The sequence below is a fragment of the Fusarium tjaetaba genome (assembly GCF_013396195.1).
Source record: "Fusarium tjaetaba strain NRRL 66243 chromosome Unknown NRRL66243_c0000138, whole genome shotgun sequence".
NCBI classification, from domain to species: Eukaryota; Fungi; Ascomycota; class Sordariomycetes; order Hypocreales; family Nectriaceae; genus Fusarium; species Fusarium tjaetaba.
In genome coordinates this window covers 157,934-182,288 of record NW_023501334.1, presented here as the reverse complement: position 1 = coordinate 182,288, position 24,355 = coordinate 157,934, and the positions used below count along the sequence as shown (strand labels likewise).

Genomic DNA, 24,355 nt, shown 5'->3' with positions numbered 1-24,355 from the left:
ATCCATCTCAAATGGGCAGTTCAGCAGGGAACTCGCAATGCTGCGGACTTTGTAGATCTATCACAAGGCCTTAGTACGTGGTGACGAGAAGATGAGGCGCGACTTACGAGATATAGACCGTTGGGCTCTAGGTAAGCATGGGGAATACTGTGGAGGATGTGCAGAAGTTGGCGGGCTACATCTTCGCGATCCCTCCAATTTTGCTTTAGCTGCGTCGTGACGTAGGAGTCGTCTCCTTCTCGGTCCTTCATCTCTTGCAAAGCAACATCCATCTTATCAAGCAGAAAGTTCTGCAGCCACAAGTGGCTGACGTGTAGGTTGGCTCTGGTACTTTCATTCTGCAAATGCTCAATATTTGCGTCACCAAAAGCACCTTGACGCCTATCACTGCTGTCAAAAGGTTGGTAGTTATCACCCGGTCCCCACTGGCGCATATGCGTCGGCAAGCCATCAAGTATATACCGTAATTGATCAAGAAGATCTCTCAACTTTGACAGACGCTCTTCTGGGGATCTGCCAAAGCCGCAATTGCAACCATCATTGACCATGGACTCTCGCATACCCAGGAGAAATGCGCGAGATGCCATGATGAAGACCGTTGTGGAGTGAAACGGCGCGTCGTCTGCTGATTCGGTGTTGTTTGGTAGCCCAACCGATGGTGTCGATGGAAGCTGGCCCACAATTCCTGTCTCGGTTATGTTCTCGTCGATGATGTTGAGAGGCTCCAATGCAGCAAAATTGACATCTCGGATGGTATAGTTGTCGAGATATGTCAAGTAATTGCATCTACCAGGCTGTATCTTGGAGTGTCTGCCTTTTTGTCAGTCAAGATCAGTATTCGACGGTGGTGCGCTTACGCAAAGGTGTAGAGCTGCAGCCAGAACGACTTCTTCCGTAATTGGGTTTCAATCGGATTCAAGCCCTCGTACTCAGACACAATATGCATACCTAATAGTCTTGCAAGCTGCATCGACTCTGCCTCAAACATCCGACTCTGGTTGATCTGTCCAACTTGAAATGCTCCGATCGAGAGACAATATGCAGTAGCCCACTTCCGATGGCTGATATGATCCCAGTAGTCCGCGGGCCGAAGACGAATGCACATCTGAGAGCAGTGACTGATCGTAGCTGTGCGAGTACCGAAGTGAGCTGCCAGAGCATGATAACTGTCAAACTTCGATGGCAGCAAGCCGACAGTCAACGAAGCTATTGAGACGAAGAGCAGTAGAGTGTCAAGGTCGGTGACATCCTTATTGGTAGCCAAGTCGGCGCGGAACGTGGGAAGGTGAACAACAGGGACAAGCGGGTATATATGGTCGATGTAGTCAGTCATTATGGTCATGAACAAGCTCCTGGGGCATATTTCATCCGTTTGGAACGGATGCTCGAATAACTCGACATTCTGAGGCGGGTTGAAGTGCGCGACATGGTTGTGAATAGGTGGACGACTTGGTGACGGCGCGTTTGGCGACGATCCAAATGTCAGCGTCAGATCAGAATTACCAAGAGATGTCGGAACTTCTGTATGGAGTGTCTCTTCTTCCTCGTAGTGGGTTGGACTCTCGACATGTAACTCTGGAGAGATGACAGCAGGTGGCTGAGTCCTGATAGTTGTTAGCCAGGTCTTCATGTGACGCGACGTACCAGCATACCTTCTTCTCTTCGGTCCTCGAGGCCTCGTCGGTATGTCAAAACTACATTGAATATGCAACCTCGAGCATCCAACGCAATGCGCCGCTGTTCCTCCCCCATCCCTCGGAAACACGCACTTCCTCCGCCGAGCACGACACGCATCGCATGCCCTGGTACTCAATTGTCTCGTCTTTTCTCCGCGAGCTGTGATCGACTCATCGGCTTCATTGTCGGTTGATAGCAGTGAAGTGCTGGGGTCTGCCATGGCAGGTAACCAGTCAGTCGGGTCAGTTTCTGGGGTTGATGAGGCGGAGAAATACAGACTGCGGAGTTAATCAAGACCCCCTGGAATGGTCAGTGAGCGTCATGTGCAACTTGGATTTTTTTGTTAGTTCGTTTTTGTCGGAGCCGCAATTGTACGCTTAAAGCGGTGGAGAATTTCCGAGGATTCGGTCCAAGGGACGATGTTCTCCGATCAGATTAATCGACGTGTAAATTCAAGCTATCCAAGTCTGGAATATTGAGAAGCCATGAACCTTTAATTTGGTGCAATTACTCTGGGGTTATAACTCACTCGATTGTCTTGTTCCCACTAACTGAGTGAGTGGATGAACTAACTACCTACGAAGGAGTGTTGTCATATGACACAGCCCTAACACAGATTCAAAACAAAATTTAGGCTCGCGGCAGAAAGATTTAAATATAAATGAATTTCTAGGTTATTACTTCCTGCATTAGAACATCAGTCACTGAAAGGCGGCAGAATTAAAAAATAGCAGTTTATATTATGTAGGGTAGTTGACTTTTGTTATGTCCGAAGTCCCCGCCACGTCAACGCGTTCTGCACCGTAAACGTCTCCTCCAGAAACTTACATCTACTACTCATACCCACTAACACTGTATACTCCCCTGCGTCACTGCACCAATAATCCTCCCTCTCGTTCCAATAACTCGTCGCGCGTAGCACATCCAGCTCAATCTCAGCCCTGCCAACTGCTCCTACGTCTAGATTGATCTTGGCAAAGCCCTTGAGCTCTTTGCTAGACCTCGTGGTCGTGTCAAGAGCAGAAGCAGTAAGAGGTGTTGGGTGAGGCGGTTTCACGTAGACTTGCACGACCGCGGCGCCGGAACACATGCCAGTGTTGCTCACGCTCACACTCACTGTCAACTTGTCTTCGGACTCCCCATTCCTTTCGACGCGGAGATCAGAGAGCTCAAAAGTAGTGTAAGACAAACCATGCCCAAATGGGAACAAGGGTTCAATGTCAAGCGTGTCGTACCAACGATAGCCGACATGCACGTCTTCGCTGTACAGCACGCGACCGCCCTCTGATCGGAAGCTCAAAGCACTAGGGTTATCTGCCACGCGTCGGGGCATCGTGATTGGCAGTTTGCCCGACTGGAACTGTTAGCAAAATAATATGACGAGACTGGGATTGACTTACCGGGTTCACAGCACCGAATAACACATCAGCGATTCCATTACCAGCCTCATTACCACCAAACCACGCTTGCGCAATGGTACTAGCCTCATCAACCCACGGCATCGAAACAGGCGTACCACTCTGTATTAGCACTACTGTATTAGGATTTGCTTGCAAGACAGCAGAGATCAAATCATCGCTGCCAGGAGGAAGAGACATGTTTGCGCGATCTTGACCTTCACTCTCCCACTCTCCACTTGTCCCAACGCAGAGAACGACTTGATCAACGCTCTTGGCCAACTCAACAGCGTCTTGGAGTGCCTGTCGTGGCTCAAGTCTGGGACAGCCTCCGAGACGCATACCGCCTTGGCCGAAGTCGACTACTCCAGAGACTTTCAGATCGGAGGTCTTGTCGCAGCCCCAGCGCACGACGACGTTGTAACTCTTACCGCCCTTAAGAAGCTTGCTTCCTGTTTTCTCGATGGTGCCGCAGCCGAGGAACGAACTACCTGGCTTTTGGTCGGTGACATTTGAGACGACTAGCTCGCCATCGATGAAGAGCTCACCAGTACCGTGGACGCACAGACCAAAGTCCCATTCTCCGGACTTTTCTGGGGACAAGACACCCTCCATCTCAGCGTACCAAATCTGCTCAAGTGCGGGGTGTTCGTAATCCACAAACCAGATATTTGAGTCATCAAGGATTCTTGTCTCGAGGACCTTGCGTGTATCTGGTCCGGAACTGGGAGGGGGATCGTTGTAAATGCGAAGAGTGAATCCTTGATGTTGTTGGTCGACCGTCTTCAACAACTCGCCTATTTGAGGCAGTGATCGATGACCATAAAGACCCTTGGTGAAAGAAACGTCTTTCGCAATACCCTTGATGCCCTCCAATGGAGAAACAGTATGGTACGCTCGAAGACTTGCACTTCCACCTCCACAATAAGTGCTGATATCCGCATTAGGCCCAATGGCTGCTACTTTTTTCGTGGGATCTAGCGGGAGAACTCCCTTGTCATTCTTGAGCAACACCACCGACTCAGCAGCAGCTTCTCGCAAAAGACGGGTATTTTCTTCGCTCTGAAGCTGAGTCTCTGGCGCATTTGGAGGTATGCTTGTGTTTTCGATAGAATGCTTGACCAGCTTCAAGATGTTTCTCACACGCTCATCTAGCGTTGACCTCTTGATCTTGTTCGACGTAACGGCGTGCACCAGAGTCTCACCGCGCCATCTCGTTGGACCTGGCATTTCGAGGTCTTGCCCCGCGTTGATCGCCTCAGTGGTACTGTACGTGCCGAACCAGTCGCTCACAACCAGCCCGTCCCAATTCCACTCATCACGCAAGATATCCTGCAACAAGTGATGATTATCAGGCGCATGAGTCCCGTTGACCTTATTATACGCCGTCATAAACACCCTCGGACTCGCCATCTCAACAGCAATCATAAACGGCATAAGATACACCTCCCTCAACGCCCTTTCCGTAACCTGTACATCAACAGCCATCCTCGCACTCTCCATATCATTACAAGCAAAATGCTTCATCGTAGCAGAAACACCATTCTTCTGCACACCACGTACATAATGCCCTGCCAGAATACCCGAGAGGATAGGATCTTCGGAAAACGACTCAAAGCCTCTTCCGCCCAACGGTCCTCTCTGGATATTGACCGTGGGACCGAGAAGGACATGTGCACCTTTGGCGTGAGCTTCGTCGGAGAGTAATTGCCCAAGACGGTGGATTAAATCAGTGTTCCATGTTGCGCCGAGGGCGGTGCCGCAGGGGAGGCAGGATGATGGGGTGCTGTCGAAGAAGTGAGTTCCTCGTACGCCGTTAGGGCCGTCTGAGAGGCGGATTGGGGGTATTGAGAGGCGTTCAATTGATGCTGTGTGCCACCAACCGACTCCTGTTTGAATCAGTCAGTAAACTGCAATGGATAGTAAGGCGCTTCGGTCTCACTTACCTGCTGTGAGCTGGACCTTTTCTTCAAGGGTCAGTTGCTGTATGAGGGCCTCGACATCCATTCTGGGATACCTCATCTCAATTGCTCGTGGTTGACAGTGATGATGTGATGGATGATTGACAAGGCAAGGACTCTAGCTTGTACGGAAATGCGATTTACTAACCAAAAATGACCGTGAGCTATATAGTTCATGAGCATGATCGCGATCTAGCATTCTCATCCTCATGCTCCATCATGAGACCTAATTCTCCGCCAAACTCACAGCTAATCCACATTTTCTCCAAAAAACAGCACTGATGATCACGCAAGATATCCACCTCCGGATTGATGTCTTGCATGATGCGTCAAATATTTCTCCTCAAACCTCCCCGAAATCATCTGCCGCGTGCCCTCGCGGGGGCAAGAAAACAGCGAACCTTAATATAGGGTGCCAAAATAAACTCCTCAAAAGTTATCCTAAGCTTATACTATGTTACCTAAGTCTTATTTATGATCGAGGTTCCGTGTTTTCTCTCCTCCCCTAGCGTGTTTTACAAGGGGCGGAGAAATACATCCCCACCAAACCATTTCAACATACCTAAGCTAAATCTCAATTCTCCGCCTCACAGCAAGCTTCTCCAAATTTGTTACGTGAAATCCCCACTAGCAAATCTCCGCAATGTGACATCGCCCTCGTAATTTTCTAGTGGTATGGGGAGACGCGAAAACGTCTGATTCCCCATGGGCAGCATTTACTCTGGGGTTTTGACAGAGCTTAGTGTGCCATGTGACATTTTAATGGCGTGGAGTATTTTGGTGGATTTTTTTCGTTCGTCAAAGACGCGTATAGGAGGAGTATATAGACTTGCATACGTCCCCAGCATATGGTGAATGATCGACACAGGCTTTTGACAACAGTCTTCAACTATCTCTGGGATTTGATCCTCGATATTTCTTTTTCTTTATACTTCACGTTAATCAAAGTGTCTTCGAATACCTGCAGCCACGATGGGTAACGCCGCTGAGGTTGGCCATGGGCCGTCCCATCAACCATGGTACAAGACAAGCCACTTGATCAAGCTCAACTCCATCATCCTCTCCCTCGTCCTCTTCTGTAAGTCTTCATCCTCAACACCCAACTCTCTCACTAACCCCTCCCCAGCCTCAGCAAACGGCTACGACGGCGGACTCATGGGCTCTATCCTCGCCCTCAACACCTGGAACACATTCATGCACCACCCAACGGGCGCATATCTCGGCTGGATGACAGCAATCTACTGGCTCGGCAACGGCCTCAGCACCCCCCTCGCAGCATGGTGCTCCAACCGCTACGGCCGCAAACCCGGTCTCTACGCAGGCTACTTCTTCCTCATAATCGGCGTGGGCATGCAAGCCGGCGCACCCAACGAAAAAGCCTTCACCTACGCACGACTCTTCATCGGTTTCGCTGCTGGTTTCTTGGGAAACTCTGCGCCTGTTCTTATCAATGAGATTGCGTATCCTTCGCATAGAGCTATTGCGAGTGCGTTGTTCATGTGTGGGTGGTATGTTGGCGGCACGATCTGTGGATGGGTTACTTTTGCGTGCCGTGTTATTCCTAATGATTGGTCCTGGCGCATTCCTGTCCTGCTGCAGATTTTCTTGCCACTTTGTGCGCTGCCCGGCTTCCTTATGGCGCCGGAGAGTCCGAGATGGTATGTTAGTGTTGGACGATTGGAGGAGGCGACGGAGGTTATTGCGAGGTATCATGCTGGCGGGAACAGGGATGATCCGATTGTGAGCACGCAGATGATGGAGATTGAGGCTGCGATCACCGCGGAAAAGGATGCAGCGAATGGTGCGTCTTATCTTGACATGTTCAAGACCAAGGGAAACCGACATCGACTTTTTATCTCGGTCACGCTTGGTTTTGTGGCTCAGTGGGCGGGCAATGGAGTTGTTTCGTACTATCTGCCTCTTGTCTTGACCTCGGTCGGTCTCAAGACTACAACGGAGCAGACTCTTATCTCTGCATGTCTCAATGTCTGGAATCTTCTGTGGGCTACTGCTGCAGCAGTCAGTGTTGATCGCCTTGGTCGACGATTCCTTTTCTTGACTTCAGCAACTGTCATGTTCTTGTCATTCGTTGTCGTCACTGCACTCAGCGCATCGTTCGCCAAATCTGGTGCTTCATCAGTGGGATTGGCTGTTGTGCCATTCCTATTCATCTTCTTTGCAGGATATGACGTCGGATTGTAAGTTTCACTCATGTCTCGACGTGGTCACAGCTAACATATTTTTAGAACACCGTTCCTTGTCGCTTATCCTTGCGAGATCTGGCAATTCTCTCTCCGATCTCGGGGTCTTACGGTTGCTTGGTGCACAACCGTCGCGTCAATCTTCTTCAACAGCTTCGTCAACGCCATTGCTCTCGACGCGATTCAATGGCGGTACTACATTGTATTCGCCGTGATTCTGTTCATTTTCATCTTCGTCGTCTACTTTACATACCCCGAAACACGTGGACATACCCTGGAGCAAATGGCGGTTATCTTTGATGGCGAAGATGCAGTGCCGTCTCAGGCGGTTGCCCTGGAAAAGACTGATGTTGAGGAGAAGGAATAACGACTGGAATGTAGAGATAAGATAAGAGCAGTTAGTAATCAAAACAAGCATCGTCGATCGGTCGATCTAATGATATGATCGGCGATTGATTGGTCGAAAGTGAATCTGACGTTTAGGCTGCCGCTGCTATCAATGACGTCAGGGTGAAAGAATGTATCATGTGCCCCAGTCCCGTCTCGTCGTAAGCTTGATTTGAATGTTCTCAAAAGGGCCTCTCTCCTCTGCCTTTCCCCTCTTCTTCTGTATCAACATTCTCTCTCAACCAAACCACTTAACCAACATCAAAAAGTGATTGTCAAAATGTTCAACAACGCTGTCTTCGCTTTCCTCCAGCTCTGGCTTGCTACACTTGCCTTTGCAGCTCCCATCGCTGACGAGGTCACCGTCACTGGTGCTGAGCCCTGGCACTACGGAACTGGTGGTGGTATTATCGGTTTCATCGTTTTGGTTCTCGACATTCTTGTCTGGAGTACGTATTTCTACGTCCCCCGCTGTTTAAATAATGCTAACGAAGTGACAGTCGAGGTCCTCCAGTCGAACCGCCCCGTCTCCCACAAGATCCTCTGGTGTCTTGTTGTCTTCCTCTTCCCCATCGTCGGAATGATCGTCTACTACCTCTTCTCTAACCGCAAGTCTCACATGCGCAACTCTGACTACACCCCTGTTCCCTAAATGCATCGCGCATCAATTGACAACAGTCACGCGACACACTGCAACAACACGACAAATGAACAAATGGGGCTGGGGAATGACGTACGAACGAGGCAGTGGGAATACGGAAGTGGAAACGGGAAGCAAATACATCAGATAGCGTCTTGTTTTTATTGCAATGAATTGACGAAACATTTACTTGGGGGCTTCGAAGTACGCCTTGCGATTGTGACAATACGGCCGCGACCATGGCTGTGTCATTCAGCCCGGCCAACATCAACTAAATTGACTTTCTGCCTGTCTCAATTCCCTGCTTGACCGTGGAAACAATGCATTTTCTGCCTTGAATGACTAATTATCCCAGTTTATTACACTTGCTTGCACGACCAACTGCATATATGCACGTCTACGCGCGCGACAAGTGAAACACCAGCATGGCGAAGCATTTCAGCCGGCCGTTGAATGAGGCCCAACACAATGTACTTAGCTACGCCAGAATCCATGCAAACACCCAACAACAGTTACACACAAACAATCGCAATTTTATTTTACCACCCACGGCGCTTCTCAATACACAATGCCACCCAATAGACGTGAGATTCAGCGACAGCTGATGGAAAAATACAACATCATTTTTGATGGGCCAATTGACTCAATCGCCAATCCTCAGTGGCCGAGCAATTGCAACACCATCTTTGACCACATTCGGCGTCTGGGTAAAACCGATTACCCAGAATACCGTGAGAGCATAACAGCAGATTCCGCGCGGTTCCCATGGAGGCACCAGGTTCAGCGGCGCGTGAAACGAATTACAGAGAGCGCCAAACGCTGCTTGAAGAGCAGGAAGAATGAAAGCGGATGGCGTCTAGCGCTCGAGTCCGAAGTCATGGCCCGATTCTCTGTAGAGATCGCGTGGTAAGCTTCGTCGAGCTCTTCATTCTTGGCAAGTTTACTGATTATTGCACAAGTCGGAATTGCCGTGGCCGACTTTGGCGCTCTGAACAAGAAGCCGACCCAAGCACTCAAGCGGCTGAGGAGGGTGATGCCAATTCTCTCAGGGCTCGACAGAGGAAACGCAAGCCCTGCACATGTAATCCCAACGACTTGTCACGAGACATGTAAGCGTATTGCATAGCATTCATGACTTTGAACTAACATTCCTTTCTATAGACAAGAGCAGGGAATTAGCCCCTTGTTCGACGATAGAGCTGAAGAAGGGATAGTCTACTCCAGTGAATTGCGAGCGGAGCTCCCGAAGCGCGAGCATCGCCCTGATCGTGTTTATGGACTCCATGTTACCGAAAGACTTTCTCGGCTACTCAGCTACGCCGAGGATGTCAGGAGTAGTCCGTTTAGGCTTGACGGGGATCCTCTTGTGTTTCCCTTTCTCGTCATTGAGGCCAAATCCGAGAAGAGCACTGATAGTTTCACCAATAACCAGGTTCAGACTGCCTTCGCTATTCGAGAGCTCCTGTCCATACAGCACGAACTATCGCAGGCTACCAATGAAAGGAGAGAATGGGATGGAGGTCCACTTGTTTGGTTTCTATCCTATAGAGGCGAGGAGTGGAGAGTATCCGCCGCCTTCATCCATACAACCGCCGAAAAGATATTTTATGTAAGTGTTGCGAATATGGGTCACGATCATGGGCTAACCTGGCTTATAGAGAGTCGTTCTTCTTTGGAGTGGCTGTGTCGACTCGCTGGGTGGAGCACTTCAACTTCTCCTCATCATCGACTATATTGCTGACTGGGCGCGGGATATCTACCGTGAGGGCATTGTACACAGCCTGCAAAAGTTTGCACCCCATGATTCAGAAAGCTTGAGACGCGATGTTGACATCCCCTCAAAGGCTGGCAATGTTGCACGGTGGATTGCCAGTAACCTCAGCAACAGTGACAACGCAACGAGTCAGCCCATCGGAGACCCTCTGCGCAAATTCGACAGCGAAGCAGGAGTTTTTCGAGACGCTAGATTTGTCCGGTCCCATTGCATTGGTGTAGCTATCACACACCACAATGTAGAGCCGTTCCTGAGAACAGCCACGACGAACAGGGAGACAAGCGACCTGATATTCTCCCTTTTAGGGAATTTAATAGGACCCTGTCTCGTCAAGGGCCAGATGCTCAACGACTTGGAACTCCTGTGGACAGATACTGACCGCAGTCTGTCTGACATACTACACCCAGAAGATGTCTTCTACGTTGTTTTTGCTGCAACATTTCATCTCAGCCCGAGTTGGGAGCCAGTGAGAGAACTCACCTATCTAGCAGTCTCACAAAAGCTTGTTCAAGACTCCGTCCAATCCTCGCCAGACTCACTTCCAAGTATCGTACTCTTTGAAACAGCACCTATGATTGAGACATTGGAAGGATTCCGAGGTCTTCTGCATCTATCAGCCGAGGATAACTTGGCTGCCTGTCTCTACAACCTTTGTATTCAAGTTGACACAGAACCCAGCGCTCGAGATTCCGAAATTAACTTCGTCTGGAAGAAACTACCGACTTTTGCGACAAACGATAATCGAGCTGCAAAGAAGCCGAGAGTTCTTCGTGCTTGCTCCCGGCCTGGAGCAAGTAGATTCGTGCATAAACTCTACTCCAGGTACAGGATTGGAAGGAACGAACCAACCGTGTCATTCTTTCGTGTATCGTCGGCAATGGATCAGTTGGCTACTGCAGAAGATTTGCGAAAGCGACCTCAGCTTCTAGATGAGACGATCTGGCCATGGAGAAAGGATAAAGAATGGAAATCTGCGAGGGCATCAACCAGGGAGTTCTTGATTGCCAGGAAAGCTGCTGAGGTCACGTACTTTCAAGCAGAGCTGTGCATATTTATCCTCGATGTGTCACTGGCTGTGAAAGGCATCCCACGGACTCTGTTTTCATGCCCACCGGAGACTCACGTACTTATGTTCAAATACGGAGACGATCCCGACGCTACTGATCGGTGGAGATCAACGTTGTATTCATAAGCTGAGGGTAGAAAAAGTTGGAACTTTGCTGTTCATACCTCAGACAACGTAATGCGCCTTGGAGGTCATCTTGAAAGGTTTCGTAATGAGTTAAGGCAATATCGGGGGTTCGGGTTACGTACCAAGTGGAAAGAAATTACAACAGGTTGGGCCCAAGATCAGAATATTAACTCACTAGACTTGGCATCCACCCGGCCTTTCACACGACGTTCAGACCAAGCCTCACTGAGCAGCATGCTGCTCAGTATAGGAGACGATGAAAATGAGCGGCCGCTCCAAAGGCCTACAATATCCGATGACTTCATGGTTATTAAGGAGGAAGATGGTGTCACGCCGAGCACAGTGGGTCCCTCGGAGAGGACGATCAGACGGGCATACAGACCAGACGGAGCTGAGAGGATGCAGCATCAAGAAAACCTACCTGGCAGCGATACTGGTGATGACTCTCCCAGTATGTCAGAGCGACGAAGAGGGAAAAGGCCAATGAGGGCGGTGGATGAGTCTGACGAGGCTGAATCTTCAGCACATGCAGAACGACGAGCTCGCCAGGAGCGGGATGTTACCCAACGGTTTAATAGTGACTTTCTTTCCGATGAGGAGTTGGAAAAAGTGTTGGCAAATGGAACGCTTCCCTGAAGTGCCGAGTGGTGGTGCTGTGATATTTCTCTCGTATTTTGGATTTCCCGGTTATGATAATATAAATTACGTCTGTGTCAAAATAACTCATCCTAGACCTCGCTGAGATCGCCGGGTTTCCATATTCATCACAAGAACTGACTGATGAAGACTTTGAGTTTTCTCCGGAAAGGCCTTTCAGGAGGCGGCTATACCATTACTCTCTCAGGGAAGCTCTGGTAGGCGGCAAGAAGGAGACGAATCTGCTTCCACAGCAAGAGTTTATAGTAATCGAGGACGACGAAGAAACAGAAGTGGATTTGAGAAAGCCCCAGGCTACTAGTGTCAAGGCTGGTGAATCCGAGTCTGGATCTAACCATGGATAACTGCGGCCTATAAGGTTAAGCTTTAAAGATACCGCCAAAGCCGGCACTGAAGCCGAGAAGGAGGTGAAGCGTGACAGCAGTCTTAGTATGCCAGAAGACAGGGGAAAGAAAAGACCTATTGTTGCTCTTGAGCGAGGTGATGAGGTTGAAGCTTGAGCTCATCTTGCTCGAAAGACTAGACACCGAGATTTATTAGGTGAGATGACCTGTAGGCAGTCAGCTGTCGATACGGAATTGGAGAAAGCTCAGATAGACTTGGGTGTAGCATTTTGTTGATAGACTTGAGGAGGAAGTAACATGCAAGGGATTCGACATACGTTGACATATCTCCTCGCCTATGGCTAACTATTAATTGAATCGGTGGAATGACCATCAGTCTACGAATAAAACACCCTCCAGAGACACCGTCTCAATATGACTCAAGTCGGAAAAGAGGCTTTAAGTAATGGCCATTCTTATTGACATTTAATAGATCTTCGTTACAAATCTGCCCTTGCATCTTCTCCAGCCCATGCCCTTCTAATGACTTCGCGGATAAGATCTCGATCAATCTCCCTGGGATTAGCATAAGACTTACTGACAGCAATATCAGCTGCCTTATCAATGTCCTCCTCTTTAAACCCAATGGACTTCAAGCTCCGAGGAACACCCAGCTTGTTGAGCAGTGTGTTAAGACCGCGTAGAGCATCTCCCTGGCTGTCTGGAAGCACTCCAGCCAAAGCCTTCATGGCCTGTGGAACCTTGGGAGCGTTGTAAGCCAATGCGTGCGGGAGAACAATCGTATGTGTCTCGGCGTGGGGCAGGTTGAAAGAGCCACCAAGTGTATGGCAAAGCTTGTGATGCAGAGACATTCCAACGCTACCTAAGCAAGTTCCGCAGAGCCAAGCGCCATATTGGCAAGTCGATCGTGCCACGATGGAATCGGGATCGTTGAGTAGCTCGTATGATCCGTTTGCGAGAGACCTCACACCTTCGACGGCCATTAGACTAACGATAGGGTTCAAGTTGGGAGCGTAGAGCGCTTCGACGCCATGCGCGATAGCGTTGATGATGCTGGTGAGCGACATGGGAAGTGGAAGCGAGAGGGTCAAGTCGACGTCGTATATAACAGTTTTAGGCAAGATTTCCATCTGTGTCTTGGTCGTCTTAATGCCATCAACAGTTTCACCGAGAATTGGCGTCACCTCACTACCAGCGTACGTTGTCGGGATAGAAATATGGTAGATGCCCTTACGGAAGCTGATCGCCTTGCCGAGCCCGGTGGTACTTCCGCCCCCAATAGATACAAGAACGTCGGGGTTATTAGCCTGGCAAAACGCGAGGGCCTTCTCGGTGACATTCAAGGGAGTGTGCATGGTGGCTTCAGAGAAGATCCAACTGGCTTCCACGTGCGACTCGAGAATATCAGTGATTTGTTTGGCTTGGTTAATTTGATAGGGTGTCGATAGGACGAGGGCCCGACGGAAACCAAGTTGCTGAAGGCATTCCGGAAGTTGACGGATTGAACCCTGTCCAAAGATGATCTTGTGAGGCAAAGGGCTGTACACAAAGGGCTCCATTTTGATTGAGCTAGTTTGCTCTTGGGAATATAGTAAGATATCGTTATCGTTATAAATATTGTGTTCTTCTCCTGTAGAAGTACTAAGCTTTCTTTGCTTTGTCTTGGTTCCGGACTTCCGGACTTCCGGTCCCTGACCCGACCCGGCCTTCGGCGTTGGGATTTCACAGGTGCGCCTTGGTGGGGACGGCCGAATAAACCAAGTTTGACCCCGCTAATGAAGGAACTTCCGAGGTAGTCGGGTTACATGGCGGATATTTGCTTGGTCAAGACCTAGTCTTCCCCGCCTTTCATCCCGTATATGGAAGAACTGTCGTAACAATCGTTTCGCGATCTGTTAAGATTCGGGCTATGGGTACATTCCCCAACGGCAAGGAAATATAGGTCTATTGGATAAATACATCACTGTGATAGGTCCGAAGCAAATCTTGATGTGAGATGCGCTTGAATTAGCAATACAGCAATAGACTATTATTATCATTATACCTTATTAATATAATAAGGATTCTTATCTTTCTGGATTAAGTGAAAGACTACTTTACTCTATGTAAGAGCTTAATAAGACTTCAGTAAGTTAAAAAAAAAAAAAAAGCTAAAATACAGTCTTGCAAACCCTAGTTACTATCTCGATAAGATGGCTATGTTTATGTTCGATCTACTATATCATGGATTGACAGAGTCTTTAGATCATCTAGTCCACGTCCATTTCCATATATACCATGGTACATTCTTTCTTGCAGTCCCACATTCCTACTGGGACAGTCCCGCTCCATGCGGTGCGGAAACCTCTTCTTTGATAATATGCCTCGTTGTTTAGTTCCCTGATAGCCATCAATACCAACTTTGATTTGGCTGTGCCGTGGATCTTTCCTTCAGGCGCTCTGATCTCTACGCCTGCCATAGTATCCTTCTGTCGATTGAGGTCAATTCCCTGCAGCGCGATGTTGGTTGCTGAGCCTGACAGTCCTAGCTCACGGATCAGAACTGCATTGTCTGCAGTGATATTTCGCACCCTCGGACCGCTTGAATCACTGACCACCAACCACTTGATCTCGCTCAACACTTGAGCACCCAGCCCAGCAGCCTGAAAACGAGGCGACACAGCAAACGCAGTGACTTCGAACTTTTGCACCTCTTCTGCTCTCCGCTTAGTCGCTGCACCGCTGGATCCTCGGTTTTCTACCTGACTTTCCCATTCACTGCCACTTCGATTCTTGCTCCATTGCGCGTATGTTTCAACATCCCCCTCACCAAAATCCTTCACACTACCCGTTGCAAGCACTTCGCATAATTGTGGCTATTGATCTGCTCCATCCGAAGTGACACGGACCAGCACGATGGTAAAGCCGTCAGCACCAATGATATCTGCTAGTTGTGCTGGATCTGCCATGCGAAGATGGCTGGTCCCAAAGATCTCGGGATATGCACAATACGTTGCAGTATACGAGTCATTCAGGACCTTCTGGATGGCTTTGAGGAGAGGAAGATTGGATGGGGTAGGCGTCACATGTTCGGGGAGCAGTAGAATTGGAATAATAGCTTGCATTTTGACGTCTCGGGAGATAAGAATATAGTAGTTGTTTTAAAAGCTTTCGTTTCTGTGCAGCAGAGACACCCCTTATTTTATTAACAGTGTGTTCGGTCTAGAGTTTATCCGTTAGAACTATTTTCAGCAGGTTATCTGCATTGGCTGTAGGAGTATTGTAAAAACGTTAAATTGTTATATATAAAGTAATTAAGTTAATTATTAAAATCTCTATATATTACATTCTATTAATTAAATATATATATTAAAATTTCGTATTCAAGTTTCCTTACTAGATTATAGACTTTATTATTAACTTTCTAAAATGAAGATCCTTCACGGTTTCGGCAGAATGCTTTTCCAGGGTACTTCTGGAGCTATAGGTTAACCGTTACATTCAGGTATCTAAATGACTCCAATTCCACTGAGGTCTTTGGATAGTCTCAAATAGTCAGAATGGCGCCGAGTACATAATAGCTTACTGATTCATAGCTGACTTGTAATTAATTCAATCCCATTAATCGTAGCGCGTCACCGGTTGTGGACAGCCTGAATGGGTTCAAAGAGCTCTCGGCTGCATCAGCTAACGACAACACTTTGCTTCTCGATGCTGTCTTTGGCGTTAAGGAGCAGCAGCCAGTTGTTCGTTACAAGGCTTAAAGGGAACAGTGCAGGACAAATGTAGATAAAAGAACCCAAGATAAAAGGTTCCAGGCGGCAATTATAAGTATACGTCTTGATGTTATCGCAATGATTAGACTGCACTAGGCGAGTAGTGGTTATGTGCACGGTCGGAAGTTTATTACCCCGCGCTAGAAGGAGGCCCCTCGGATACTCCCAAGGTGTCGAAACTCCGCGTTATAAACTCATCATTTTGATCCTGTTCATTCACTTTCCATCCAGTATATCGTAGCGTAGTCTCAACCCGCAATGGCTACAGATATGTTGCGGGGCTTCACTCGCCAATTTATCGAGACCGCAGATGGTGTTTCCATTTTTGTCCGCACCAAGATTGATTCGGGAAAACCCCCTCTTCTCCTCCTCCACGGGTTCCCTCAGACACACGTCGAGTATCACCATATCGTACACCCCCTGGTCCCCCACTTTAGTGTTATCCTCTTAGATCTTCGTGGATATGGCCAGTCAGCTACCGTTCCTAGCACCAACGGATCCGGCTATTCCAAGCGGCTGATGGCCAACGATTGCATATCTGTCATGTCCCAGCTAGGATACAATAAGTTTCTCCTCGTCGGACACGATCGCGGTGCCAGAGTTGCTTATCGCCTTGCCTTTGATCATCCTGAGGCAATCTTGAGACTGGTTGTAATCGACATTATCCCGACTGCAGCCATGTTCCAAGGTTTTGGGGACGTGACGGCTGGACTGAAAGCCTACCACTGGCTATTCCTCGCTCAGCCAGACCCTTTCCCCGAAAAGGTGATTAAAGGCGCCGATAATGGCAAGCACTACTTGGAACATACCCTAGCGAGTTGGACGAGGAACAGGACCCTTGACGACTTTGATGAGAGGGCACTCGAGGAGTATAGAAAGGCGTACTGCAACGAAGCAAGAATTCATAGCACGTGCGAGGATTACAGAGCTGGAGCGTTCCTGGACAAGGTCTACGATGAAAAGGATCTGCAGGAGGGGAATAAGATACAAGCTCCCATGTTGGCGATCTGGGGCAATGCAGGAGTATCTGCCGAGTCTTTGCAAAACAAGTCGGAAGGGCCCCTTGAAATCTGGCAGAAGTATGCCCGAAATGTGCGTGGCAAGGCGTTGGAGTGCGGGCACTTTATTCCTGAAGAGGACCCAGAAGGTCTAACTGAGGTTCTGATACCCTTTCTCCTCGAGCAGTAGTCAAGAGACTTAACATCTTATCGCTCTTGAAGAATGCTTATAACGATGGATTGATAGCGCAAAGGAAACGACTCTATTCAAGTAACGAAACTCTTCTACCGGCCTCCCCACGCCACGAGTTCGTCATGGCATCTCTCCCATCCGTCAAAATACGGAAACCTATAGTCTCCTCCAAGTTTTGATTTCGCTGATCGAGCGAGATACTCAAGAATCATGTTTCCCCATAACCAGGTCAATGCCCCCTCGCCCGGATGTGTACCGTCTTCATACCAGCTCCCCATAAGACTAATGATACGACCCCATTCAAACACCTCATGTCCATACTGCTGTGCCAAAGCGCGTCCAACACGGTCCATCTCAACGACCATGATATCCCCCGACCCAGTCTTTTGGTGATATGTCAAACTTCGCCACATCATTGGCGTGTCTGGGAATTCTTTGATGAGCATCTCGGCATACTTCTTCGTGCGGGCTAAGAAGAAGTGGAGTTCATCCCAGACCATCTTTCTGTGTCTTCCGTTGAGGGTGGCGTTCTGTCCTTCATGGAGCTTCTGTCCACCGACTTGGAACCCTCGTTGATCCCAGAGGCCGTTCTGCCACAGTATCAGATCGGGTCTTCCGTTGGGACCCTGAATATCTCGCTCATGTGGCTGCCAGAGCTCTTCCCAGCGCCGCTCAAAGGGGATGATACGCATCTCCTTGTACCAGAACCAATCGGGCCTGTAGGTAAAGCCACCCGCAGAGTGGAAGGCAGTGAAGGTAAGGTTGAATGCTGGGATATGGCAGACACCCATGGGCCACTTCTCTATCGGATGGAGCTTGGGGAAGGCCATGTCGTGGCCAAACTCGTGGCAGACATACCTAGCTGCTCGCCTGTCGATAGAGTCGCCAAATGATACGACGCGACGGCCCCAGAGCCATCCAAACTCAGCGTCGTCTTTCATCCTGTGATAGTCCTCTGAAGTTGCGTTCGTGACATGCGCCATCGCTTCCTTTCGACGCTTGTTCTCTTTCACCGCTAGCTTCATCCATTCTATAGGTATATCTGATCCTTTAAAGAATGTTCGCGGGACGTCTGTATCGTTGAAGATAAGGTCTCCTCCCTCGTGGGGATACTCTGCAGTTTCGGGATCATCAGAGTTGAGAAACTTGTCTGTGAATGGCAGCCATCGTGTCTCTCGGTATCGCTCTGTTTCTGCGGGGACGTAGAGATAGCCAGGGCGGCGATAGGGGTCTTTGCAGTTGCCGAACTTTCCGTCTTTGGGGTCGGCTTCGGCTGTAGTTTGTGGAGCGGAACTGTTCGTCGCGAGTGGTTAGCGACATCCAGGACCATTTATATAAGTTGGTACTCACTCGCTGCAGAACTCTGCTGCTTTTGCATGTGCGTAGTCCAAAGGCGATTTGATCGAGTCGGTATAAAATGCGAAAAGAAGGAATAACAGAAAGACAATGCCTGTCGATAGAAACCACAGCTTGTATGCTGGACCCACAGTAGCCACAGCCATTGTGACGGATAATGTGTTCTCACAAGAGGAACAGACGGACAAGCCTCAATATTATGAGGACAGGGCATCCGTTCAAATAGCTAAATGATCGACGCAAGGGATGAAACAACCTTCTTTTTAGAGCCAGGTATTGGAATGGAGATAAGCAGGGCTGAATCATTATTTCCCGCCCACCAACGCCACTAGACCGACAACCTAATCCATTCCTCTACAAAAGGGTAACGGTGTCTTTGGGCTGATAATCATATTGGATGGACAAAGGATGAGCAATGCGCCACCAGTACTCGCCTGAAACAGTCAACTTACCCCTTGAAAAACGTTGTCGCTTGTGATCTACGACCCCTTGCAGGAACTCCGACCCTGACAGTATGGGATACACGCTAATTGGCCACACTGGGAATGCATGCCCCTTGTGGCTTACAGCATGGAAAGTCGACATCCCTTTTGGTCCAAATGGATAATAAGTGTTTAATTCCGGCACCGCAATTGAAATACAATACTTCTATCGAGATAAGACATATAAATACCTGTGCCAGTCGTCTTTGTAATGATTATTCTACTTCCATGATACACACAAGCTCCCCAAGGAGCAGGCCTCGAATTCTCGTCCTCATCCAGCGGCACGATATCCCTTGCCGTCGTACGTCCTCCAACTGATCTTCACAGTCATTTTCGCGATCTTTGACTCTTACGATGGAGCGATTGAGACTCTTCTTGGCCGCCCGCATACGTGCATCCATCACCCATGTATCACGAAGCCTCCGCAAAGCCCCCTAGCAGACAGATCCATCGTCCTTGCTAGAATCCTTCAGCTCCTGGTAGACTGTCTGCGCAACATCGACGCAAGCTTCATCGCCGACTTCCCAGAGCGGTCCAACCACATGCCTAAACCAAGCTAGCCGGCATGCACTGATCAAGTGCAGATTCTCATCTAACAGGCGTTTGTCTTTGATCTTGCTTGTTCCGCAAGCTGAGAGTTATGCCAGGAATGGTGGATGGTCGCGCAGTCTAAGTTTCAACAGATCAGAAACTGCCTCGATCGCCAGGTTGAGATCAGAGGACCTCCCTGTCTTCATGAATCGTTTCTGGAGGACTAAACATAGAACGGAAAGATAGAACGGTCTACCAGAAGTATCGTCTTGCGACAGTTCCACGGCCTTCGCCGCTGATCTGACCATTTCTTCTAACTCAGAGGCATTATTTAAAAGTCACAATGCTATCTTCTAAGCAGAGCGAAAGGCAGCACAGGTGCCAAAGTAGGTTGGGGCTGTCTGGTGGAACGAGGGCATCTAGACTAAACTCCAAGCATTTATTTGACCTGAGAGCCTGGGCCTGCATACTGGTGGATCTGTCACTTACTCTTGAATCCATTCCCTTTGTTTCCATGACCCTAGTTCCGACATGGAAGGAGACTCACTTTTTACGCAACGCAAACGCACTAGGGTCTAAAACCCCAGTCATGCAGTCAGACTTTAAATCACATGAACCGCCGATCACCTCCATTAATCACCGACTAGGTGAGATTAAGCATAAAACAGTGGCTGGCTATTGGCGCACGTTTGGTGCGGCTGAAGTGATCTCCAGGAATATGCCTTGAATCCGCATGACCGGCGGAAATTTCCTCCTTTATTATTTAGCTTACCTTGCCCATCGTTTGCGCGATTCACTATCTCTTGGTCTTTTTATCCTTCGAGGACCGTGTCTTGCTTGTATGCCATAGCCAAGATGGCATGTCTCGCAATCCTTCGTTTCCAGCTTTTGATTATTGTGCTTCTTTCAAATGTGCTCTATGTGCAGGGGCGTCGAGGCGGAGGAGGCGGCAGCGACGACAACGGTGGATCAAACGGCGGTGGAGGAAGCAGTAACGGTGACAGCGGCGGTGGTAACAGTGCTCCTAGCCCAGAGGAAGAAGCGCGCAGTAACCCATGCCGGATGGAAATTGGTCATACCAATCCAATATGGCTGCATCGCTGGATTGGCACGTACTACAACGGAACAGTAGTAAGTTTACAGAGGTTTCCTTATCTAGAGGTCAGAGCATGCTGTTGTTATCTAACACTTGAGATAGGAAATTTCGCTCGAGCTCGATCGTTGCAACGGTACCTGCCAGAAATCAGAGATTAAGGCCAACTGGGAGCTGACAGGCGTGTTGGCTATACTAGATCCTTTTCATTCCGCTGCAGGGAATTCAAGACCTTATATCCCACGTCCCAAAAACCCCTTTCTTGGCGTACTCTATGGCTGGCCCAAGGACACCAACCAGTCCGAGCTCCTCGCACAACGGGACGATACATTCCTCCCGCCGCCCGTTAACCTCGCCATGGAAACCGTATCAGACTTCCACTACAACGAAGTCATGTATGGGCTCGATCCGTCCGATACTGTGAGCCGGAGTAACCCAACCTGCCGTGTGCAGAACGTCACCAGTACGGATGACGGATACCAATTTGAATGCTCATATGATGGGCTTGGAGTCTACAGAGCAACTGACAGCAGCCAGTTCTCATCTCCGGTACTCAACTCCAACGGAAGCAATCACCTTGTGGTAGAACCTGCCAACAACACTATGCTCTCGGGAAGCTTTGATCCTCATTCGGCTGAGTTCGAATGGAAGGGTCCCTTTCACGCGTTTGCTGGAACATTTGGTAAAGATTCCATAAGGAAGTCTTACTCAACCGATCGCAACCGTATAAACGAAGATGAAACGGCTTATACTGGTGATTTTACAGTTCGCTTTAGAGGTACAGTGGACCTAGAGCATAGCCATGAAATGGTAGTTAAGAGCGGGCGTGATGTGAGCTGGGAAAAGGATGAAGAAAAGGTTAAAGATATTACTTATTGCTCTGCAGCCTCTGGAAGATTGTCTTTCCAGCTATGGGGGCTCGGTTTATTTCTGTCTTTACTTTTAGTAGTTTAAACTTGAAAGATTTATAGTCTCTTGTATTAACTAGATTCGTATGCGAGACATCGTTGGGCAAAGCCAAGACCAAAGACAGATATTAGCAGGAATATGGGCATAGAGATGGTGATGTCAATAGATTCAATCTTCCAAAGAAGCTTCTCGATGTCAGTGGGGAATGGTATTTGTGCCGTTCAAAGATAAATGCCGCCGTATAGACCCGAGAGAACGAGGAGAAGGACCAGCAGGATGGGGTTGTCGATAATGAAGCTAGGAATCTGCTCTTAGTCAACCCGGCTTTCTACTGAGTACTGAACGGTTCCGGCAGATCGCAAAAACGCGTTGTGGAAGTTTTGATCCTGGTATCGAGCTCTTTGGTGAGTGTTATGGAAGTTTAAATAAATATTTTATACTCAATTAAAATAGACTGCTCAGTTTAGCACTTAATTTTTAAAATAATCAACTGATATAGAACTTGGTATAGGGTAACTAAGTCAGTATGCTCCTATTGTTGACCTAAAGTATTTATTATCAGTTGTGTGTAGAATGAGATAAGATAAGATAAGGCGATAAGATAGAACCATGATCTTTCATTATAAATAAGACTGCTTCCTCCCAGCGTATGAATCAAAGCCACTCTGGTATTCTGATAGGTTTAGGGACATTGCAGAGATATAATATAATAAAGATATAGTATTAAGACGTGAACACAGCGTTACGAGCCACAGTCAAGCTCTATTGCTAGGGTGTATAGGACAACACTGCAACAGTATCATTCGCACTGACATACAAGAGACAGATTTCCGTTGCCGATGCTGGCTGAACAATAAGCGACCGCATTTGCTTGCAAGAGCCGGGGCCAAGGTCCTCGAATACAGGCCAGTCGGGGGTCGTTGTTGCTTGGAGCTTGGTGAGATCCACGTTCGTCCTCCTAAGATCGCTTGATTGTCCAATCCACCATATGGAACACTGATTTGTTTCCATGGAATAAGCTGCTATACCAGTCCCTCCTAAAACCGACTGAGCTATGGTAACAGGTAGCTGTATGTTTTGAGGTGAATCACCACCATAAACAAGAGACATTTCGATGCTATTCTGTGCCGTAGTCCATATAACCGCAATCTCCTTTGTGCTTACGCTGTTTACGCTGAAGGAAGCCAATCCACCCCCAGGCGCCGCATTGCCAGATGACGGAACTGTGAATTGGGACATCCAACCCAAATTACCGACCGAGGAGGCGTTGGGCCAACTAGCACCGACAACTGCACCACTTGGAGAAACACAGAACAGATAGACACTACTGCCGACAGACAGGACAGACAGCTGAGTAGTAGCGCTTGCTGTTTTCTGAGGAAGCGCATCCAACACAGCCTTCTGCCAGCCCGAGCTAGCAAGCCATCTGCAGTATGCGACGGCGCCATAAGGGTCGACCCAGAAAAGGATCGCTCCAGTGTTGCCCTCTAGTACCAGACCTGTCATGGAACCACCATTGGTTGTTGAAGCTGTACCGGCTACGTTGAAGGGAATTGCTTCGCCAGCTCCAGTCCCGGGAGACGCCCATCCGTTACCGTTATAAACCTTTCCATCAATAGCCCCAGTTTCTGTGATCCACCAAACCTGTTGATTGGTAGGGGTGATGGATATTGAAGCTAGACAAGATCCTGTGTTAGAAATTGTCGACGCGCCGGCGAACCCCCATAGGTCCGTGTTGGGAAACCAAGTTGTCTCAATGGCTCCTTCAGCGGTTCCCCACCAGACCTCCAAATTGCTTGTGCCATGCACGGGCAGGCTAGTCATAGTACAGTTGGGGGATATAGGGGGTGCACCCTTGATCGAGTAAGGAGTCATTTGACTGGACTGGGGAATGGTAAAAGTGGTGGTAACAGGAGCAGCCCACAGGCCCGGTGAAATGGCAGCACATTGGATGGTGACCGTAAGGCCTGGCGAGAACATATTATTGGCTTGGGCCATGGTGAAGGTGGCAGTAACATCCGGACTTTCAACTATTATTGTAATCGGATGCTCGCCCGGAATGATTAGTGCAACTTGTTGTCCAGTTGCGCCCATCCCAGCAATATATGTCCAGGTGACTTCAACAGAACCGAGAGAATTGAAACTGGCCGAAGCGGGGCTGGTTAAAGGCGATGAAGTGATTACAGGAAACTGCCAAGGATCACTTGGAGCACCCGTATCCCAAGATGCATCTAGAGAAGCAACCGTCAGTTGGCCTTGTTGAGAAGCCGAAGTCAATGCCAGTGGCATCACCAAGGTTCCCGTATTCGAATTGGCTGGAAAGATTGGGGCTCCGTTTCCGATTCTGGTTGGGGATGTAGATGGGGGTGTGATGAGGTCGACCACTATGCCTTTTGGCCAGAGAGAGAAGCCGCTGGGATAGGTAATGAATAGATTCAACTGCTGGGTACCAACGTCATAGTAAGTCGCTGAATTGATCGCGGGAGTTGGGAGATTGGGGTTCGTGTTTGACATTGTGTTTTGCAAACAGCAAGCGGGTATGTAACAGAGTAAATAGTAAATAGATTTGTTTTGCTCGAAATGTCTCAACGAGGCGCAGAAGCTCGGGTAGTGGAGATGCTTGCGTTATCAGACTTTTATCACTGTTGCTGGATGCAACACTGTTTTTATAACATGTCGGCGCCCGCAGCTTGCTTGCCAGGTGACTCCCCATCTGCCGCTCACATGCCCAATATTTCAAGCCTCCAAGCCATAAATCTGTGTCTCCTACATAATCACATAGCTATCGAAACGCTAGTCTTATTA

At 48.7% G+C, this 24,355-nt stretch overlaps 11 protein-coding genes across 11 annotated transcripts; 6 read left to right on the top strand and 5 right to left on the bottom strand.

Moving 5' to 3' along the window:
• Positions 1–7: 7 nt before the first annotated feature.
• Positions 8–5,081, bottom strand: FTJAE_6995 (beta-glucosidase; the record flags this gene model as incomplete). The annotated part of the gene is made up of 6 exons (XM_037353665.1): positions 8–40; positions 108–810; positions 858–1,604; positions 2,529–3,031; positions 3,078–4,963; positions 5,021–5,081. The coding sequence occupies 6 exons, from the start codon at positions 5,079–5,081 to the stop codon at positions 8–10; spliced, it is 3,933 nt and encodes a 1,310-aa protein (XP_037205942.1).
• A 926-nt stretch (positions 5,082–6,007) lies between these two features.
• On the top strand, positions 6,008–7,603 carry FTJAE_6994 (sugar transporter; the record flags this gene model as incomplete). Its single annotated transcript, XM_037353664.1, has 3 exons — positions 6,008–6,113; positions 6,162–7,233; positions 7,282–7,603. The coding sequence occupies 3 exons, from the start codon at positions 6,008–6,010 to the stop codon at positions 7,601–7,603; spliced, it is 1,500 nt and encodes a 499-aa protein (XP_037205941.1).
• A 300-nt stretch (positions 7,604–7,903) lies between these two features.
• On the top strand, positions 7,904–8,275 carry FTJAE_6993 (cardiolipin synthase; the record flags this gene model as incomplete). Its single annotated transcript, XM_037353663.1, has 2 exons — positions 7,904–8,072; positions 8,124–8,275. The coding sequence occupies 2 exons, from the start codon at positions 7,904–7,906 to the stop codon at positions 8,273–8,275; spliced, it is 321 nt and encodes a 106-aa protein (XP_037205940.1).
• A 556-nt stretch (positions 8,276–8,831) lies between these two features.
• Positions 8,832–11,229, top strand: FTJAE_6992 (uncharacterized protein; the record flags this gene model as incomplete). Its single annotated transcript, XM_037353662.1, has 4 exons — positions 8,832–9,169; positions 9,223–9,372; positions 9,425–9,872; positions 9,922–11,229. The coding sequence occupies 4 exons, from the start codon at positions 8,832–8,834 to the stop codon at positions 11,227–11,229; spliced, it is 2,244 nt and encodes a 747-aa protein (XP_037205939.1).
• Positions 11,230–11,463: 234 nt separating this feature from the next.
• FTJAE_6991 (uncharacterized protein) lies at positions 11,464–12,386 on the top strand (the record flags this gene model as incomplete). Its single annotated transcript, XM_037353661.1, has 3 exons — positions 11,464–11,680; positions 11,962–12,198; positions 12,259–12,386. 3 exons carry the CDS (start codon positions 11,464–11,466, stop codon positions 12,384–12,386), a joined length of 582 nt encoding a protein of 193 aa, XP_037205938.1.
• Positions 12,387–12,709: 323 nt separating this feature from the next.
• FTJAE_6990 (maleylacetate reductase) lies at positions 12,710–13,789 on the bottom strand (the record flags this gene model as incomplete). The annotated part of the gene is made up of 1 exon (XM_037353660.1): positions 12,710–13,789. The coding sequence occupies one exon, from the start codon at positions 13,787–13,789 to the stop codon at positions 12,710–12,712; it is 1,080 nt and encodes a 359-aa protein (XP_037205937.1).
• A 690-nt stretch (positions 13,790–14,479) lies between these two features.
• On the bottom strand, positions 14,480–15,334 carry FTJAE_6989 (uncharacterized protein; the record flags this gene model as incomplete). Its single annotated transcript, XM_037353658.1, has 2 exons — positions 14,480–15,046; positions 15,119–15,334. 2 exons carry the CDS (start codon positions 15,332–15,334, stop codon positions 14,480–14,482), a joined length of 783 nt encoding a protein of 260 aa, XP_037205936.1.
• A 909-nt stretch (positions 15,335–16,243) lies between these two features.
• FTJAE_6988 (haloacetate dehalogenase H-1) lies at positions 16,244–17,173 on the top strand (the record flags this gene model as incomplete). Its single annotated transcript, XM_037353657.1, has 1 exon — positions 16,244–17,173. One exon carries the CDS (start codon positions 16,244–16,246, stop codon positions 17,171–17,173), a length of 930 nt encoding a protein of 309 aa, XP_037205935.1.
• Positions 17,174–17,268: 95 nt separating this feature from the next.
• On the bottom strand, positions 17,269–18,678 carry FTJAE_6987 (uncharacterized protein; the record flags this gene model as incomplete). The annotated part of the gene is made up of 2 exons (XM_037353656.1): positions 17,269–18,469; positions 18,527–18,678. The coding sequence occupies 2 exons, from the start codon at positions 18,676–18,678 to the stop codon at positions 17,269–17,271; spliced, it is 1,353 nt and encodes a 450-aa protein (XP_037205934.1).
• A 1,725-nt stretch (positions 18,679–20,403) lies between these two features.
• Positions 20,404–21,587, top strand: FTJAE_6986 (uncharacterized protein; the record flags this gene model as incomplete). The annotated part of the gene is made up of 3 exons (XM_037353655.1): positions 20,404–20,679; positions 20,747–21,472; positions 21,528–21,587. The coding sequence occupies 3 exons, from the start codon at positions 20,404–20,406 to the stop codon at positions 21,585–21,587; spliced, it is 1,062 nt and encodes a 353-aa protein (XP_037205933.1).
• A 731-nt stretch (positions 21,588–22,318) lies between these two features.
• On the bottom strand, positions 22,319–24,064 carry FTJAE_6985 (fucose-specific lectin; the record flags this gene model as incomplete). The annotated part of the gene is made up of 1 exon (XM_037353654.1): positions 22,319–24,064. One exon carries the CDS (start codon positions 24,062–24,064, stop codon positions 22,319–22,321), a length of 1,746 nt encoding a protein of 581 aa, XP_037205932.1.
• Positions 24,065–24,355: the final 291 nt, after the last annotated feature.